The sequence below is a fragment of the Neolamprologus multifasciatus genome, chromosome 5, assembly GCF_963576455.1.
Source record: "Neolamprologus multifasciatus chromosome 5, fNeoMul1.2, whole genome shotgun sequence".
NCBI lineage: Eukaryota > Metazoa > Chordata > Actinopteri > Cichliformes > Cichlidae > Neolamprologus > Neolamprologus multifasciatus.
This window is the reverse complement of record NC_140443.1, coordinates 24,186,588-24,207,728: the sequence shown is the minus strand read 5'-3', so window position 1 is coordinate 24,207,728 and position 21,141 is coordinate 24,186,588. Positions and strand designations below refer to the sequence as shown.

The following is a 21,141-nucleotide window of genomic DNA, read 5'->3' as shown; positions in this document are numbered from 1 at the left end:
ATCACACAATCTATCACACAATCTACACAGATTCTGCATAGAGTACATTACTTACCAGTCTGTCCTGCAAAGGGAAACGACAATTTACATCACAATTTTATCACATTTAGAAAACGAAAATTAACATTAACCCTATTTTTTAAATTCAAATTCTAAAGAAAGTAATTCCTAACCAGCCAGTGCGTTACACTAAGACTGACTGATTATTTTTATGTATGCACTCCTACTATACACTGAGTCTTTTCCTGAAAAACACACAAACTAGCACACTGATACTCCAGAGACCACACACACGGTTATAACGGTTCTAGAGGAAAGCATCAAACACAGCTGTATTAATATTAATCTTCATACTCAGAGTAAATAAACTGCTCCAGAGGAGTGTCCGGCATAATTTTAAATAATCTGTGCTCTTCCCAGTGGTTCATGTAGTTAAAAATCTCAAGGAGTAATGAGTAGTGTGTGTGTTTGTGCATGTTTGTGGAGTTCACGAAGGCTGCTCTTGCCCTTCACAGAGTGCAAACTGCAGTGGCAGGATGTAACTCTACACCGGTGAGAGAATGTGTGTGTGTGTGTGCGCGCGTGTGTGTAAGTTTACGATAACTGTAACTATAATGACAGAGCCACAACAAGCACCTCTCATGGTGCCTGAAAGTGAGGCATCACACTGCTGTCCCGTCCTTCTCACACAGCCTCCGTCCTTGAAAGCACATGGATGGGAGCATAGACTGTGGGGCTCGTGTTGGCAACGAGCCGGCATTATGCCTGTAAAATCACACTGCAACATTTTTCATGTTCTTTCGAATTTTAGTGACATTTATGCAAACTAGCTTGTTGCTTTGTTTGCATATTTAAAATGTAACAATTTCAAGCAGCTCGTAATCCACGCAATAATTACTTTAATGTCAAGCGGAATTTCATGGTGACAGCTTTATCCCGAAAATTGTGTTTTACACTGAGAGAGTTTTACAATACAGTATATTCAAGGGCAGTTTGTCTTACAGCAGTTTGTCTGCTATAAGGCTTCAACCAGCATTTCCACATTATAATATGTATCTATATTATCTGTATTTCTACTTTATTTAAAGTATATTTTTACTGTGAGTTTTGTTCATTCATCAGAGCCTATTAATTCAAACATTTTATTCCAAAAGACATGGTGAAAAGAAAATCTCTTTCTGAGTGTCGTCAGAATTTTATGATTTATGGTTTGATGACAAGATCATGTTAAGTGAGGGCTTAAAATGAAGAAGTATTGTCCAACAATGGCTCTAGTGTAATCCACTAATGACATGTAAGAATAAAGAGACACATAGCTGCAAGATAGGTGGAACTATACTATATCTGGCCATTTATTTCTTCATTTTGTGCATTTTGCCTGACTGATAAATCGATCTGTCAGACCGATACCGATATTTAGTGATTTAAGAATCGGACATTCCGATATCTCGGTACTTTCTCTTTCACACACGTGAAACATAAATAATTTTTGCTAACATTTGTTATAGTTGTTGTCTTTGTTCTAAACACCTTGAGGGAAGCTGCAGTGTGCCCTCTGGAGGATAAACTATGCAACATCAACACGCATAACATTGTTTCATCGTTTTTAATTGTCATTGTCTTCTGTTGTGAATGCTGATAAATCAGAAAATAGCTCATATCCAAGGATAATATTAGCCTGCTAACAAATTGGTAGGGCTTGAGTTTGCAAATATCTGAGTGGGTATCTTATAAGCATCCAGTATAACACTGTTTGATATTAGAGTGTGCTCCGGCTAAATTGTATGTTAGAGACTGAAGTCCTCAGAGGATGTTATTCCTGGTTCACAGAGCTCTGGACTGCAGGACATGAAAGGCTCTGCCACCAGCTTAGGAATGTGAACACACACACACACACACACACACACACACACACACACACACACACACACACACACACACAGACAGCTCTTTAAAAAATGATTCGTCTCTAATCTGGTCTGTATTATGATGGCCATGGTATGAAGCATTACAGAATTGTGCGTATGTGTGTGTTTGTGCGCACATCTATCACAAGGATCTGGATGATTTATTTATGAAATGTGATTTTTCTTTCTGGAGCTCTTCAGCCTTGTAACGCAAGCTCACGTGCTCATTCACTCAGTCACTTACTCAAACACACACGCATGCATGGACACACACACACACAGAGTGGTCACTCTCAATCATACTTTACTGTTACATTGATCTACAGTATTTGTGCTACCAAAAAATGATTGTTTATTTTGGGATATGAAGATTTAAATCCTGTGTGTGTGTTTGTGTGTGTGTGTGTGTGTAGGTGTGTGTGTAATATTTAGTGTGTTTCTTCCTGCCTATATTGTGTTTATGTCTGAAGTTACTATAACAGTTGCTTTTTCGCCTGCTGGTTTAATCCCACACAAAGTACCATTCCCTTTCCTTATGACTCACACTGTGACAGCTCATTCCCACTGAACAGCCGGATGCTTTTTATGTCACAGTGTGTGTGTGTGTGTGTATTCAGATATTTTAAATTAACAGTTATACTGAATTGCATCAGAGTCCTTAAAACTTTAGTTGAATAATCTTTTTCATTATGTATTGCAATGCCTTTTTGGTTGTAGCTCTATGAAACAGAGTCTTCAAAAGTGGTGGGTGGAAAAATGGAGGAGAAAGAAGAAAATATTCATGGGAGTGGGTGTGGCACAGATTGCGTGAGTAACTTCTCTGCCACTTCTTTGCTCTCTGTGTGTGTATGTGTGTGAAGTGAAGCCAGTCACACTGAGTGACTGAGTGAGCTCATCTGTTCTAGGGGCCTATAAATATTGTAGATGCCATGCGCCTGCAGTAGACCTTCTCGGCAAGCTACTGTATGATGTCATCCTGGCACACCTCTAACTAATACACACACACACACACACACACACGCACACACAGCTGTGCTGCCAAGTCCTAACATCCATGGCAAAGCTAGGGTGTGGTACGTAGGTAGACAGGGATGCAGAGCCCATGGATGTTGAATAAATCAAAGAAAGCTTAAACTATAGCCTTTCTTTGCTCGTTTTTCATCTTTCATCTTCAGTTAAAGTTAATATTAGTTTTATTTATATAGCACCATTTCAGAACCACTCATCTACAGAGACTCTACAGTATTAAAGAGAAAGAGTCCCAGTGATCATGTGAAGCTCCAATGAGCAATCACTTGGCAATGGTGAGAGGGATGAATTCTCTTTAAAAAAAGAAGACACCTCCAGCAGTACCAGGCTAATCAGTTAACTTGTGTACCCACCATCACTTTCTGATCTGTACTAACTAATCCAGCCAGTGTTGATTTCTTTTGAAATTGCCCCATGCACAGAAGGCAATAATTGTTTGTGTAAGCTGTGCATGAGTGTGATGTCACTAGACACCTAAAGTACTGGCAAGTGCAGACTCTGTGAGGGCAGTTCATCACTAACACCATCTTCTTATGCAAGCTTCCAATATTTGTAGTTGTATACACTCACTTAACATCTGACTGAGTACTTCTACACAAAGAACTGGCCACATTTTAAAGGTACAGTGTTTAAAATCTCACCACTAGATATCAGCAGATTGTAGACTGCAGTCAACTGAGCTCTTTTTTTTAATTAATCCAAATGAGTGGGTGTAAAAATTTGTGAAAGGAGTCCAATATGAGTCGATGAGTCAGTGAAGCTCACTTCTGTTCGACGACAGCGATACAGAGGTGAGTTCATGAGGATATCCTGAACTTCTCTGTCAGTATGTGCTGCTGTTGGCTAGTGTTAGCTGCTGTTAGCTGCTGTTAATGAAGTGTTTGACATGGACCTAGCATTGCTGGACTCAGACACTTAGCAAACAAACTCATACAATGTGAGAATGTCCAAACATAAGCTGGCATAATGTTATCTTATAACCAACTGTTCTTGTTGTTAGCCTTCTCATTGTCAGCTGTCTGGCAACGGGAAGATGGCATGTCTAATCTGCTGACTTTAAGTAATTGCGACAATATCGAGAATAAATAAATAAGTATGTTTATGCACATTTGCATGTGTTAGAGCCCTGACTTCAGTTCAGGATATGAAGCTTGAGGTGAGGAGGCAGAGGAGGACATTTTATCCAGATGCCGATCATGTTGTCTCCTTAGCGTTTTTGCTTCTTTGTGAAGAGAAATCCTTCTATACAGGTATGATCCTTTATATCTTGAGTCTAAAGGTGCAGACATTAATTAAAATTTGCCTTGAGCACAGTCTGAGTGAATACCCATTAGGTGATTACTGTGTGCAAGTTTGAATCTGACCAATCCTGTGTCAAGTTTGGCGATTCTTAGAGCTTCATTGCATCTCTTTCCATACTGTATATGAGATCAAGTATCTACAATCGGTTCTTCCCGGTTGTTCTTCCCTGGCCAAGCATTTACCTTCCTTTCACAGTGAACAGAGGATTCCCCCACACCGTCCTTCAGCCAAACCCACTAACACACTGAGCTACTGTGCTTTGGCAGTCGATCATCGGCAGCAATCAAGGTTTAGGCTACACACGCCAGAGAATAAAAATGCACACACACACATACACACAAAAAACCTTCACACATTAAAGACACAGACACAACAGATTGTTGATCTTGTGCAGGAGGAATTCTGTTTGTACATCATACCAATCAGATGACAAAATATGCACGCATACACATACAGTGCAGCAGATAGCTCATGCCCTATGGGATAGAGGGTGTGAGAAAGTAAACACCATAGCCCCCCCCCCCCCCCCCTCCGTATTTCCCCGGAGATTGAATTTGCAGGGCTTTGAGAGATGAGGAGGAAAAAGAAAAACCCTGAGCCTGCACGTGAACATAAGCACCCAAAGTACTGCATGTAGAGTCCAACTGACCTGACGACTGACAGATAGAGATGTTCATGGGGCACAAGGACAGAAAGCAAGACTGAAGCCTCTATATCAGGAATGCTATATTGTACGTGTAGCAGTATGTGGGTGACTGTGGGACTCTTTGGCGCCGTGTCGTTAGGGTGTGGGGAAAACTGGAGGGACGGACGTATATTCTGTTGGGTCAGCATTAAACAAATGCCAGCTAGATGTGGTGTATTCCCACTGGGTAGTTGTGCGGAGTCTATATGTTTGCGTATGTGTGTAAATGTGCATACGTGAACATATGTGTGTGATAACAGTGATGCACTGCAGGGGTGATCAGGAAGGGGAGGAGAAGGGATTTTTTTCACTGCCAAAAATGACAGGAATAAAAATAACTTGAACAAGATGACTAGGATAAAATAAACATGCTGACCTGGAGCACACACACTCACACACATTTAGCTGATCCTGCAGTTTTAACAAATGCCCGGCTACAGTATCAGTCAACTCAAAAGGTTTTTCCACTTGTATTATTTGCAAATTCCTGGCTACAAGTAGTAATGATTAGCTATAAATAAAGAATAATGCCACAGCCTTAAAAAGAATTCCCTAGAGTGTGCTGGGTCAAATTCTCTAAATCTAACAGCCTGGAAGGATTAACAAATTAATAAAAAAATAAAAGTGGAAATATTACATAAATTGAACAGATGAATTAAAATGGTAAAATGCCTTGAACTCTTATAGAGTAACTTTAAGAGTAGGAACTATAGAAGCTATGGAAATGGTATAAAGAGATAGAAGAACAGCAGCCAACACGAAAAAATGTTTCTGAAGACATACAGCAGGGAAAAAAAGTACTGCAAAAAAGAATGTTTTCTTTTTCTTTTTCCTTACGCTGTGTGGGAATGCTACGATGCACCCACTGCCCTGGCAGAAAGTCTACAGTCAATCTGGACCAATTAGAGCACAGATATGTGGGTGCGAGAGTGTGTGTGTGTGTGTGTTTGAGTGTGTTCGCCCTCCAGGGTGCTCCAACCCCCCATAACACAGCTCACGCAAGATAACAGGGAGAAGAGAAGAGAAGAGAAGAGAAGAGAAGAGAAGAGAAGAGAAGAGAAGAGAAGAGAAGATTTTGTCATTTGGGACACAAGATGCTGGCTGAGAGCGAGCTGAGAGAATAAGATACAGAGAGAGGAAACACAGGATCAGATGGAGAAGGCAAAAAATGAACCGGTCACAATGACAAAAGGATGTGACTGAAACTGGAGAAGTAGAAGGGTGGAGAGGAATATCCAAGGATAGCAGCAGAAGTGCGTGTGTGTGGGGGGGGCATTGCCTAATGCAGGCTACAGAGCTTTACATGATCTTTATGTAACTCAGCTACAGGCACTTCCTCTCTGTCTCAGTGTTTCTCCACCTCCCATTCACACTTGCCCTCACTGCCATGCTCTCTGTCTCATTTACAAGAGGACTGCTTCAAAATTTAAACGCCTTTCCGTGGAGTGATTTTAGTCACCTTCACTAAACTTGAGCTGAGCAGATGAGTGTGTACGCCTACTGCACTCACTACAGCACCATTTTACACAGGGCTTGCAATTAAAATTGGAAATTATATTCTTACAGTACCCCTGCGATGATGTAAGGGGTATTAGCTCACCCTTTAGACCTGGAAATTGCAAGATTATAAAGTCATAATGTTTTTCTAAGGTAATGCAATCAGTGTTTGTTATGCTGCACTTGTCCACCTAATTCCAGAAATAACATGCTGTTCTGGTGTCATATTACGGATGGAAACTGTCCCCATTACATACTGTAGACTGCAAGCTAACAGTGAACATATGAATCATTCTAAACTGCTAAAAGTGTAGGGGGATAACGATTAATGGTAGGTGACTGTTTTAGGAGTGACTTATAGATTTGTGAAGTAGGAGGATTTACCACTGATGTTAACTAAGGACAGCACAGTTCTAGTCAAATAAGAGTTCAGTTTTACATACATTTGGAAAAATGTGACTGGGATTTTTTGTTTTTAAAACAACAAAGTATTCTTAATCTGCTAAAGCTCTGACTGACTTCTTATCCTCGAGAAACAGCAGCTAGGGCTTAGAGGTATCAGAAGCATCCAACTGCACCAAAGTGACAGGAAGAAAAACAAAGAAAGTTGAAACAAACTAAACAGACCACTTGACATGTTGAATTAATCAGGAACTTCTGGGATTCTCTGTTAAGGAACGGTGATGACAACACGCATACCAGAATAATCAAGGAAAGCTCCTCCTACCTTAAAAACCTTTTGGAAAATTGGACAGTAGCAGCTTGTAGTGGACACTTTCTCTTCTAATACTGTTACTGTGCGTCGAGCCTATCCTTGATCAATTTAAGTCTGATTGTGTTAGGGACAGACTGAGAGTCAGTGAATGAAAAGTGCTACTGACGTGTGGAATTTAGGGCAAGAAGAGACGTTGTGAGGCATATGGCGGAGAAAAGAGAGGAAGGCAGCTAAGTGTGAATGATGCTTTTCTTGCACTGGGGCAGACCACGTCACAGGCCTCATTATTATAATGGGCCACCACAATGCTTACTGACCTTCATCATCAACAGATAAAGTTGGCCACGGAGAAAAAGTGTGTATGTGTTCTTCTGTCAGTTATTCAGGCAATTACAATATGAGGGGGAAGATGGTCTAGGCTATTAGTATTGTAATTAAATGTACCACAGGGGCTTTACAATGCATTTAGCAAACAAAAGATACCATACAGGCAATCTTAATAAATGGACACACACATACACCCATAATGTAATGATTTCAGGCTACTACAAAGGCTCACTGGACTTCCTGGTTTGGGTCAAGTCAGTGCACACATGCACTTCAACTTGCATGTTAATAAAACCCTCATAAAAAAAGCAAAATTGTGACTTTTATCTTGTTTTGCTTTATCACGGTAACACGAGATGGTAAAATCAATCGCACGCTCGGTCCAGAAACACTGTGCGAGGAGAGTGTGGAGGTTTGTGCCGAAGTACAACATTCTAGCAGCAGTGCTCCCATCTAGTGCTCTCAGAGCAAAGCTGTAAGTACAGTGAGCTAGCTGAGAGATATGAAGAATTATGTGGCAGAACGATAGCTAACTAATAGACCTCTCAGCGCACACACTTAAAGCCATCACAACTGATAAGACAGAAGAGTGAGGGAGCGAAGGAGAACCATTCCTTGAAGAGAGAACAGATCAGTCTTTTACTAATGTGTTAATACGGGTATTGAATCTTCACTGACTCATAAGTATTCATAGATTTCTGGTTTCATACAATGTGTGCATTATGGAAAACAAGCAGACACAAAAAACAATTTAACCGAAGATGATGACGAGAGGTGCTGGAACAAGTTCGGCTCAAAGAAACAGCGACAGAACTTGTATTTGTGCGTGCATGTGCGCGTGTTTGTGTGTGTGTGCACATAAAACTCCGCACAGTGTCTGAGTTGAGTGTCTACACCAACCCACGTGTCTGTGAATGGAGCTGGAAGTAAATGAATAACAGACTGCAGCTGAGAACTGAGGCATGTTGTAGGTGGTGCTGAATAACTGGCTCTTGATTTAATACAGAGACTAGATGATCTAAAGAGCTATCTGTGAATGTACATGCACCAAAAATATCTTATTAGTTCCTCCAGTATGTATTCCGTGAACTCCTGCTGTTTAAATCAGCCTTGCGCTGTGTCTGTTCTGCACGGAAAAGTCAATGTACTGTGGGTGTCATCATGTGTACTTTGATGTCTGGCCAGACATGATGGTGCTCTGAGCTGTTTAACATCTCACATCAGTACATACATCTTTGTGTGAAACACTGTAACTGTTTATACACTGATGTGTGTGTAGCTGTGCATGAGTGTGATGTATCAGCCCAGTTGGACACTTACGTACTAGGAACTGCTGACTGTGTACAGGCAATTCATCACTGGAACCGTTTTCTTATGCAAGATTTCAGTACGTAGTTATATGTTCGTGGCCACTTTATAGAATAGAATAGAATAGAAGAGCCCTTTACTGTCACTGTACATTTACAACAAAATTGTAGAAGGATCATGCCAATTAAATACACCATTCAACTGCTTGTTAATGCAAATGTCATATAAGTCAATCGCATGCATTAGCTATTTAGATCTGGTCATGATGCCCTGCTGAACTTAACAGTGAGCTTAAAAATGTGGAAGAAAGACAATTTAAGGGACTTTGAATGTGGCATGGTTGTTGGTGCCAGATGGGCTAGCATTTCATAAACTGCTGATCTGCTGGGATTCTCCCACACAAACATCTCTAGAGTTTACAGAGAATGGTTTGAAAAAGAGAAATCCAGTGAGCTGCAGTTCTCTGATAGAAAATGAGTCTTCGATGCCAGAAGTTAGAGAAGAGCGGTTAGACTGCTTAGAGCTGATGGGAAAGAAACAGTAACTGAAATAATCAGTATTATAAACAAGGTATGAGGAAGAGCATATCTGAACACACAACACATCAAACCTTAAAGCGAGACTACAATTCCTACTGGCTTAACAAAATTGGCTAACAGAGGATTTGAAAAACATTGCATTTTCGGATCAGTCTTGGTTTCTGCTGCAAAATTCGAATGGTAGGGTCAGAATTTGGTCTAAACAACATGAAAGCACAGATTTGTTCTGCCTTGTAGCAGTAATTCAAGTTGTGATGGTGGTGTGATGATGTGGGAGATATTTTCTTGGAACATTATGAGTCTCTTAGTGCCAAATTGTTTCTGACCATGTTTACAGTGTACCCATCTTCTGATGGCTGTTTCCAGCAGGATAATGTGCTCACAAAGCTCAAATCATCACATCAAGTGGGTTTTTTGAAAATAACAATACATTGACTGTACTCAAATAGCCTCCAAAGTCAGGGGATTTCAATCTAATAGAGCACCTTTGTGATCTAGTAGAACCAGAGAGTTACATCATGGACGTGCAGCCAACAAGTCTGCAGCAACTGTGTGATGCTATCACATCAATATGGACTAAAACCTCTGAGAAATGCTTCCAGCACCTTGTTGGATCTGTGCAAAAAGGGGTGTCCAGCCCACTACTAGGAAGATTGATCCTGTTAGGTTGACTAATTTTGTAAAATACAAATAAAAACTCATATTTTATTTTTCACAGCTCTTGCCCCTTTTTAGACATGAAGTAAATAAATGGAAACAAAAAACAAAGCAGAGAAGCTTTTGTGTACATATACATTTAAAAACTTCCAGTATTATTTAAACAAGCTTATGGTTTTATGTTTGTTAAGCATTTTACTCCCTTATACATATTTTTTTTTAAACTGTTAACGAGCTAGTTCATTAGTGCTGGGACATTAGGTAGCAAGTGCAGCGCCCATTCCATTTCAAGCACTCAAGATAAAAGATGGAGACACAAGACCTAAAATTTACAGACTGATGGATCTCACTCTCGACAAAATCATGTTTAGCTAAATCTGAAGAAGATAGAACAGACTAATTTAACTTCAAGCGCAATAAAGCCATGTTTTCAAAAATAATTTTCTAGATTCAGCATTTACACATTTATATATTAACAACTGGTCAATTAAATAATGAGTAATTCTAGAAAATTTAGCTAGTTGTTTTAGCTTTATGCTAAGCAACAGTCAAATCAGTTGATTATCTATTCACTTGACTATGCCTTTTGCACTGTCTATAATGTTCGACCAATATGATTACAAGTAGAAAGTCTAGTATCCAGTATTTGTCTTGGCCTGTTCATACTATATCAATGTTTTCCACAGAAAGGCCTATTTAGAGTGAGGTTTGTCCTAGCAGTGTCAGAGAGTGGGCGTCTAATGCCAGAAGCATTAGAGCCGGCAATCGCTCGTACCTGTCCAGGACCAGAACGGAAATACAATCAATTAATGCTAATGCTGATCTGATAAATGTGCAAAGAGGCAAAGGTTTGCAGAGATGTTAGCCATAGCAACTTGATGTTATCACGAGTGTCACTAACTTCGCTCTGTTACTCAGCAGCTTCCATGTCACTCAAATTACTTAATAACTCCAGTTCATGAAGTCCAATGATATTTTTATTTTTCAGGGGTAAATATCACTAATACGTGCTCATTTATGATCCTGAAATTGATGCAACATAAATAATTAAACAAGTACAAATAAACACATGTTAATGTATGCCTGTGGTCAGTTCATTTCATACAAATGCATGAAATACTTCAAATAAGCCATTAGCTATTTACAGCAACATTTGCCTTACTGTGTCCTCATCCCAAATCCTGCTTTTCACTTGCACTGCTATGCTCTTGCAGATCTCTCTCTCTCTGTGTGTGTGTGTGTGTGAGTGTGTGTGTGTGTGTGTGTGTGTGTGTGTTGGTGAGTGTGCGTGGTATTGACAGCCAACAGTGGGGGGTGGGTGCTATGTTGTGAGACACTGACAAGCTCTATTTCATGGAGGCAAAGATGCATTTTGAAGTTCTTTAAATCCTTTTAAGGGTCCAGCAGGAGACTTAGCTTCTGAAGCTGCTGCTGCCTTTGCTGCTGTTTATGTCTCTTGCTGGGGAAAAGAAGACGTCCCGAACCCAATATGTGTGTATGTGCCCATACAAACACATATTCAGAAAAGTTTTTATGTACATTTGGGAAATGTACATAACAACTAACCACAATATTGAAACCATTTTAACCCTATATCTTACCTACATTATGTATTATTTGGAGACGCAAGAACAATGCATCTGTTTTTGGAAATTAAAACATGCCAGTAACCAAGTAGGTTTTAGTGCCTTAATGTATCCAGCAGGTAAAAAGTGAGAGTAAACTGCAGCAACTTATCAAAAAAGTACAAAATAAAAATGTTCCAATCGGATGTAAACTGAACTATCTTTGCTGACAAACTGGCAACCAATGACACCAGCACCAATCCAACCTCCTCATGAAGCCTTTGTAGGACTCTAAAATAGGACTTTTGAGAAAAATCCATTATATATTGCCCTGGGATAACAAATCCACAGAGTCTTCCTGATACGATGGAGGTGTCCACCACTCTATGTGGTCTAGACCATAGGTGTCAAACTCTGGCCCACGAAGCCATACAAAATTGCTATTAGAGCTGGCCTGCCAGTATTATACAGTGCATGTAATGCTAATGCTACAATTCCCAGAATGCTCTGTTGGTGTTTTGGCACGTCAGTCATGACAGGACCCATTAGCACCCTCTCCTCTGTTGACCATAGTCATAGCAACCATGCAAATACTGCCATGCTACCTATCCCATAATGGCAAAAAGAAAGGCAGAAAACAGGAGCTTTCTGGACAGGTGGGAGAATATGATGAAAATTTGATAAATGATAAAATGATAAAATTTAATTCAGAAGGCTGCAAATACATTTTTTATTTAAGAAATGAATTCCACTGATGTGTTATTTAATTGGAATTTTGATTTCGCATGTGTGCAATATTAAGTTATATATATGTTTATATAAGTTATATATATTGTTCAGTATTAAGCTTTGCTTGTTCCATATTCAGTTTTTCAGCAAAACTTGTTTGAGTCCATAAGAAAAGATTCCTTGTTATATTTGGAGGAAGATTTTTTTTCAATGAATATTAATGTTAGCCCGTAACTTTGACCCCGTTTTGAATTTTGGCCCACTGTGTATTTGAGTTTGACACCCCTGGTCTAGACTAAGCTTCTTTCAGCGATTCCCTTACTCACAATGGGTCGCCACAGCAGATGAATATACATATTTGATACTGCACAGACTTTCACACCGGATGCACTTTCTGACACAACCCTCCCCCAACATTTGTGTCTCCTCCTGGTCTCAGTCACTTGTTAGCCAAATGTGTTAACCACCACACTATGGAGCCACTACTACTCTGTTCAAGACTGTGGAGAGGACTGGTTAATACTCAAAGCATGATGTTTTTCAAAATAAAACTGTAAGGAATTTCAGGATTTTGGCTACAGTAGATATTATCAAAAGATATTGTAGGTAACAATAGACAGTCCTATATGGACAAAAGTATGGGTCTACTTACTTATACAGGAGTTTCCGGTTCTGAAAGGTGGTGCAAGTGCGAGTGTCATAAACCTGCATAAACCTATAAAACATTGAGTCACTTTCATACGTTTTACACATTGGCTAATGACAGGTGATTGTCCAGTTGGTAGCCAACGAGAGGGACCATCTGATTGGCTTTGTTGTCCTTATACATTTTTCAGTTATACACTTATAGATTAAAGATTATTTGCAAAATTGCATGCTGTTTTCATACAGTGTCCCAGGAGTTTTTGGAAACGGGATTGTTAGTGCAGTTGGGTGTTTTTAAAAATGTCTTTGGGAGCAGAGTTGATGCATGTGTTTTTCTCTCCCGTATCTCTGAACATGTGGGTGCATACAGATGTAGAGGATACATGATAACCTTGAAGTGTATAACCTTGGGTTACTCCAACATTTCTTTTAAATATACTTACTTTCCGACTTCCACATCCCAATAGTACAATATTAACACCTCTCCCCACCCACTGATGCCTTATCTTCTATTCTGAGGGAGTAGCTGTAGAGAAAGTGAACTGACAGAGTTCCAATAGTGTAGTTGTTAGACATGGCAGGGCCACTGTGGGCTTAACTGCTGGCTGGAAAACTTCATCTCACATCCCCCTGCTCTTCCTCCCTTTCTCTCATTCTGTCCTTTCCTGCCTCCCTCCTTCATTACTGTCGCCTTCCCCCTCTGGTGGTCCTGCAACTCCAATCACTCTGCTCTTATTACCAGAGAGAAGGAACTTACACACACTCATAGACATATAGTGGCTTTCCGTTCTTCCTATTACCAGAGCATGTCCCTTGCTGCTGGGACCTGTCAGGTATGCTTGATTCAGCTTTTTTCCTGACTTTCTGCCTCTCGTTGCTAAATCTTACACTGTCTTTGTAATTGCGACTCTCTTTACCACCTTTCTTCCTCCTTACCTCACCTTCCTTCGCTAACCCAGGCAGCCAGGGGAACAAATTGGCGCCCGGCTGAGCTAAATGTGCCTGGTGCTGAGAGCCAGATGGTACTGGCATGGAGAAGGAGGGAGCAAAGGATGGCTCCTTCTGAGAGATGGAGCGTCTAAGCCATGGCACAGCAGAGCAGCATGGGGGAGCTAGCTTTGCACACTAATAATCTATTAGTGTTCAGGGTCCCCAAAAGCTGTGCAAAGGCCCTTGCCAGGGTCCACTGTGACCTGCTCATAGCTTTGGTGAATAGGAGGCTTAAATGAAGACTGGACAACATACAGGAGGGAGCATTATGGAATTACATGCTGAGGAGTGGAAGGAGAGAAGAAGAGAAGATAAGAAAGAGGCTCAGAATGAGAGGTGTGATGTCAGCTGCTAGAAGATGAATATGTTGTTAGTCTCACTTCTGATTTCTCGTTTGTGTCTCTTTGTCTGTCTCAAAATTAAAAATGCAACCACAGTAATGAACACAGCAGTAGTCAGATGATAGCCATGTCTTAAAAAGGCCAAAGACAATCAAAAGAAACAGGCTTTTTTAGATTTCAGTGAATAGTTATAATGTAGATGGGATATCCATCTCAGTTGAGTCTGTAAGAACTTTGCCCTCTCTGTCTTTCGGTGTCATACCTTCTCTCTCAAAATCTCCCTCACTCTCTTATTTGTTCCTCTTTCAGGGTTTCTTGGCAAATTTCAGCTGCTCACTTCATGCTCCACTTTCCCCTACATCAACCCAAATTCCTCTATTTGGCGCTTACATAACACATAGCATAGGATTTGGGCTTCGATAGCAGACCAATCAGATGCAATAATTTTTCATCTGACTTTGGCCTATCCTCCTCAATATTCTCCTATCGTGGCACACAAAGCCGCCTAGGCCATCCATGCATAAGCAACACTATCCGCAGGCATATTCGTTCACACGTACCGATGCACAGACTCAAGTCGACATGCAGACTGTGCATGCTGACATTTAAGGAAATACAGACGGTGTGTGCATCATTGTTCGTCTGTGGGTGGTGCAAATCAGAATGGCTAAAATAAACGATTATTCTTGTCACTGATTCATCTTTGGGCCGTTTTCTCAATTAATAAGCGGATTGGTTAGTGTGTAAAACATCTAAGATGTCACTCTCAATAGAACTCGGGGTGCTGTCTCCAGATGTATTGTTTCATTTTTCCAACACTCCATGGATGAAACACAACCATCACATTTTTTTCCTGCACAATTACTTATTAAACCAATAAATGATCAAAACACTTGATCTTTTTTATTCGGATTAACTCATCGATCAATTGGTCTATAAATGTGAAGTTGTGTGTTTATGCCTTGCTGAAAGGTTGCTTGTCTTGTGATAAGGTCAAGCCATCTCCAAATACTGTGCAAGAGCACCTCAGAGCACTCCTCGTTTCTTATGCGATCTAATGTATATTAACTCTGACACCCCTTCCCACTCACACCTACAAGTAAAATACTAGTACAGTAAAAGTGGCTGAGTACCAAGCCTGTGAGGCTTAGCTCTGTTGGCCTTGGTTCAAGTAGTGTGGAATAACTCTATCTGTGTTAGCCAGCACAACACTTACACCAGCACTAAGGATATATGTTTATTCACTGCAACACAGACATTAATTAAAGCTGATTAGCTTCTTTCTCCTTTCCTTTGCCCACATTGATACATAAATAGTGGAAAAATCATTTTCCAGGCTATCGTTTTCAAAAAGTTAGTAAACTGTATTTCTAGGCAATATTAGAATTAAGCTATCTTAAAGATAGTACTTGGCAGTTTTCAGTCCCCCCCCCCCCCCCCCCCCCACACACACACACACAAAAACAACAAAAAAAACAAGGAACTCTCTGCAGATCACGGTTAGGGTATAAAACAATTTCAGAGTTTTGAGTGTTTTTCATGAGCACAGTGGACTCCATAACTTTGAAACTGATTACATTTGAAAGCACCAGGATTCCTCTAGAGTTTAGTCAAACTAAATAACCAGGTAAAAAGGCCAAGATCAGGGAGGTAAAAAACCCCAACAAACACCGCCAATCTTCAGTGATCTGCAGTGTTATAAGAAGCTGAGAGGTGGACTACCATATTATCAGTGCTGTCTGTCAGGCTTTTAGAAAACCACTGTTGGGTAAAAGATATACAACAACCTGTTTGGAGATGGAAAATATCAGGCACTGCAGGTCACCTGGTTAATACCATTCCCACAATCAAGCATGGGAGTGGCAGGATTATTCTGTGGAGATGTTTTTAGCTGCAGGGACAAGGAGGCCAGTCAGAGCTGGCTGGAGTATAAATACAGCCAAATACAGAGAGGACCTTGAGACTTAGAGGAAATATACTTGGAGTGCATGAGACCGGGGTAAAGGTTCATCTTTCAGCATAACAATGACAGGAAGCATATTGTGAATGAGTGGCCTAGAAAAGCCGAGGTTGTCTCTACAGAACATCTGTAGAGACATCTAAAGACCCTTCATGTGTAGGTTTCCACACACACACAAAATACATGAGAAATTAATAGTTTCAATACTATTAGAATGGGAGCTTTACATTTTGAGTTTGATAAATTAAAAAAGAAATCTAAAAGCATGCATTCTCTTTGTCGAGGGTTATTGGAGGTAGGTATGGAATGTGTCCTTTTCACACAAAAACTTAATTTTCAAAATTAAAACATTTAAAAAGTAAAAGTGCCTGAACACTTTGTGAGTTGCCATACAGAAGCAGCGTGGTTTGAAAAGCACACCTCTGCCTCATCTCCCCTCTGATAATAGACTGTGCTATGGACAAAGGTCATTTGCAAGAGTAGGAGGAGACAAAAACTGTCTGAAGGAGCAGTTAATGGACTAGTGGGTTATTGAGGAGTCAGATCAACAGAGAAAATGTGAAAGAGAGAGGGAAACGGGACAAGAGAAAGAACCAAAAACTAAAGCCAGATAGGTGCAGTAAAAAAAAACAGATGCACCAAAGTCAGTTGTTTTCAAATCTAGCCTTCGGAGAAGACACATCAACCCCGAAACAGTAATACCTGAAGCAAGGCAAGGTTGGAGACATATGCAAAACAGTCAGATTGCATATGGTTTTTTGTGGAGACACAAAGCTATGTGTGTTTATGAGTCTGAACAACAGTAAGGCAGCAATCATTGTTGCGAGAAGTCAAAGAAAAGGTCATTAATGTGTGTGAGCTCAAGTAAACAACAAAAATACTTGTGTATATGCGTGCACGGAGGAGCATATCAGTGGGGACGGGGAGGGTGGAAATAGAGACAGTTGTTTTAGAAGGGCAATGAGATCCGTGTCTGTGTCCGTGTCTGTCTGTGTGTGTGAGTTTGTGTCCCTTCATCTCTGTGTACTTGTATGCTGGCAAAAATAGACAGTGTTGTGTCTGACTGAAACAGGTGTCCAAACATCACAACACACACTCTCACAAACACACAGACTATGAAACTCAATAAAGAGACATCCCGCTCTTTATTCATCAAAAAGTTTTCAAAATGATGTCGACCAGTTACATTTTAGAAACAATGATTAATCATGAAATAATCATTTGATTCTTTGAACTTCGTAAACTTGTGGAGCTCTCCAAAAAGCTGGATTGTGCTTCTCAAGCACCTAATGCTTTGAGCTCTGCAGGGTTGACATTTGGTGACTGAACACCAGTTTCTTTACTCTGTAAATAGTTCTTGCATGTTTGGACCTGCACGTTGGGTCAATGTCCTGTTGTATAAGGAAAATGGTTCTAATGGAGCCCCTATACACAGGGTATGGCATGGACCGATAGTGTTCCTTGTTGTAGATCACTTTCATTCTGAACCAGTTTTCCACCTTCTAAACTAAACTGTCAAATTTCTTCACCATGCTTGGAAGATGGTATCAATCAATACTCCAAGCATCTTTTAATTTTTATGCCTTGTTTCACAAATCTTTCTGAAACAGCCCGGATAGTTCTCAAGACCTTTTCCCCCCAATCTTCTACTGAAAAAAAAGTCTGTTCTCTTAGCTTCTCCTTTCACTGGCCAGTCTAGGTTTTGTCTTTGTCTTTGCAACTCTGCTCAGACGGAACAACACAAACAGTTGTTCTCTGTACTGCTGATAATGAGAGTGGCATTTTGTGGTTACCATTTAGATATGAAGCACCTGTCTCCCAGATTTGAGACTTTTAACATGATAAATCTTGTACAAGGTAAGACAGATGGCTACTGAAATTGGGTCTCTGTTCACCTCTATTGGTATTCTATTAGAAATCCATTAATCAATTTTTTTTTATAAAATGTGCTTTTCCATCACAAAGAAGGAGATTTCCAAGGGACCTGCAACTTTTGAGTGACAGAGAATTCACTGAATATATATATAAAATCTTACAAATTTAACAAATCTATCGCTCACTATCTACCCTCTACGTTACACACACATGTATACATATGCGGCATATGGAGAAAGCAGGCATATCATATGCCTGCTTTCTCCTCTAAAGGTCGGAACTGTTTTCTTCACTCAGTAAAGTAACATTGTGTGTGTGTGTATAACATGAGCTTTTGTGTGCATGCTTGTGTGTTTAAAACCTAATTTGTCTATGGGCAAACCCATCTCTGAGGGCTGTATTAGAGGCATTATGCACTGTAATGGGCTGACATGTTAATCTGAAACTCTATTCTCTGTAGCTAATGAACATATCCATCCTAGTCTGTGTGTGTGTCTGTGTGACTGTGCATGTGTGGCAAAATGGCAACGTCCCACTTTCATGATGTTAGCGAGGCAAACACAAATGCCAAGGTGATGGAGGTTTGTGTCTTTTGAACAATGACAACGCTGAAGAGCGTTGAATTTTGAATTGCTCCAACAGTGCATTTTTACATGTGTGCATGTTTGAGTGTGCATCTTTGGAGGAGAGACATAGATCTGACAGATTTGGGTCAAACCAGTCCCGTAGAGTCAGGAAACCTACAGAAGACATAACAAAACACTACACACAAATGCACATGCCTAGTAGGTTAAGATAACAAATGTTTTTTAGGCAAAAGGACAAAAAGAGTGCTCAGATTTGGGAAAAAAGACTGTATTGCCATGCCAATGCATATACATCAGAGGAGTAAACGCACACATACAGAGAAAACCTGACATACCACACACATGTAGGCACTCACTAGAAGGCTACACAGCAGAGGCGGCAAGCGCAAATGCAAAACTGTCACATTGTAATGTAGTTGAGGGCATAAAAACACCAGCTTTGGTCATTTTGAGAGCAGCAGCAAATCACCCTAATTACCACCAACACATATAGGAAAGTGGGGTCAGGATCATTGCCAACTGCTACAATGTTGCTCTTACACACAGTATTCATCACACCCAAACCTGAGATTTCAGAAGCCATATGTTATTCTTTTTCCTCACACTTCCCCCTCATCATTGCAAAATGCACACTGCAATTTCTAATAATGCATAGAGGCCAGACAATCCTCATTCCTCAGCTGTGCAGAACAAAACTGAGTCAAAATCAATTGCAACTGAGACTTTTTTTTCTTTTTTATTGGTTTCTCCGTCTCACTGCCTGCACTGTCCGTTGCATCATCTCTCCATTCTGTGGATGCTGTGGAAATGACCACAGGTGTGTTTGGATGTGTGCATGCACAAGTTGAGCGTGGTGCTTTAAGAGAGAAAGCGAGAGACAGCTTATGCATGTGCTCGCCAGCTATAATGTCTGCATAATGTCCCCGAGGTCTCTGACTGTATAACTAATACTTGTATTATTGCTAGAATAAAACATTACGCTGAACCCAGCAGGATTAGAAAACAAGCATGACAGGCTCTACCCACTCTCTCCCTCACTGACACACACACACACAAACACACATATATGCATGCATGTGTAGAAGCAAGCAGCCCAGGGCCATGTACACTAGCAAGCAGCCATGTTTCTTTCACAAGAGGCTGCAGCGAGCTTGTCATCGTCAGCATGATTCTCTCTCTCGCTCTCTCTGTCTGATACACACACATGCACACCGTACTGTGACATCACGCCACGCATTTAGAGGGGGGGGGGGGGGGGGGGGGTCAGAGGCTAACATAGCTTTATGTGCTGAGGATTCATTGTCGTCATGCTCTGTGACTTTAACAGCCCTTATTCAGGTCTCCTTTCTCTTAAAGACACACGTAAAGGTGGCAGATGTCAAAGATGGCCCACAATACAATCAAGTCCTTTCGCTCCAATTGCCACTGATAGGCCGGTCACCACATGCAGAGGTGTTTCCACTCAGTTAATTACTGTTAGGGTCTGCCCTCCCTTCTCACAGGGAGGGCTCTCAATGCCAGGCTCAGACCTCTACACGCAGAGTCAAGCATCTCTTAGTGAGTCAAAATCGTCCATTTATTTTTGACCCACCTTTCAACCCACTACATTACCTTTCTGCCTACTAGACATTTAGATCTTCCTTTCTGGCATGCTGCCACTTATGAGCTTTTGATGTGATATGGGCCTGCATATCCCCATCATCTTCACAGATATCCCAGGACGTGAAGGAGTGTTAGATGGGATCCCCAGAAGATATAGTCTGTAAATATTAAATTACATTTTAACAGGGGTGCTATCCCAGGGTCTCAAATTCTGGCAACAGAGCAAGGTAGATATTGCTCACTGAGCTATTACCACCAGACCTATGCCATTCATTCATTCACATTTTTATTTAAATCAGCACAACTCTCTTGATCGTAAGCCTCTATGTTTATGGTGCCAAAGACTTTTGGGGCCCAGGATAGCTGACTGGCTAGTGATCCCTATGACCAACCTATAACCTCTCATCACATAACTCGGCAAATCATAGCAACAAACCGAACAGGAAGGATGCTTCTCCCTCTTGGAAAAAAAACAACAAAAAACCCCCAAGGCCATCTAATCCCACACCCAAACCTGACTCTCCCCCTCCTTCAAAGGCCAGCAGCTCCTCACCTGAGGCAGCGCGGCGTTGATCTGCCGCTGGAGCACGTCCCTCTCGTGCAGCGCCCCCTGCAGCTTGGTTTGAGACTGAATGAGAGTCTCCTGAGTCTCCCTGAGGGACTCCAGCAGCTTGTCCCTCTCGTCCAGCATGTTGACCATGAGTTGTTCGAAGTTGGCCTCCTGGTCCGAGCCGTTCGGGACGCCGCCGGTGCCTCTCGGAGGACCAGCCGAGTCTCCTTCGTTGATGGTCGGCATCACCTCACACATCATCTTTCCTGCTCTGTGGTCTGGGCAACGCTATAGGACAGTGTCGCTGTCGGGATTAAGAAGGAATATGTGT

General features: G+C 41.0%; 1 protein-coding gene across 5 annotated transcripts in view; it reads right to left on the bottom strand.

Annotated features, from left to right (window-relative positions):
• ppfia4 (PTPRF interacting protein alpha 4) overlaps positions 1–21,141 on the bottom strand; it is a 62,837-nt gene that overhangs the window by 41,023 nt on the left and 673 nt on the right. For 4 of the 5 annotated variants that reach the window (XM_085159681.1, XM_085159678.1, XM_085159679.1 and 1 more), the window contains exon 2: positions 20,814–21,114. In XM_085159681.1, coding sequence (XP_085015807.1) covers positions 20,814–21,071 — 258 coding nt within the window. In that variant the 5' untranslated portion in view covers positions 21,072–21,114. Of the gene's footprint in view, positions 1–19; positions 15,649–20,813; positions 21,115–21,141 lie in introns of those variants that run through there. The other variant, XM_085159682.1, reaches the window with a different exon arrangement.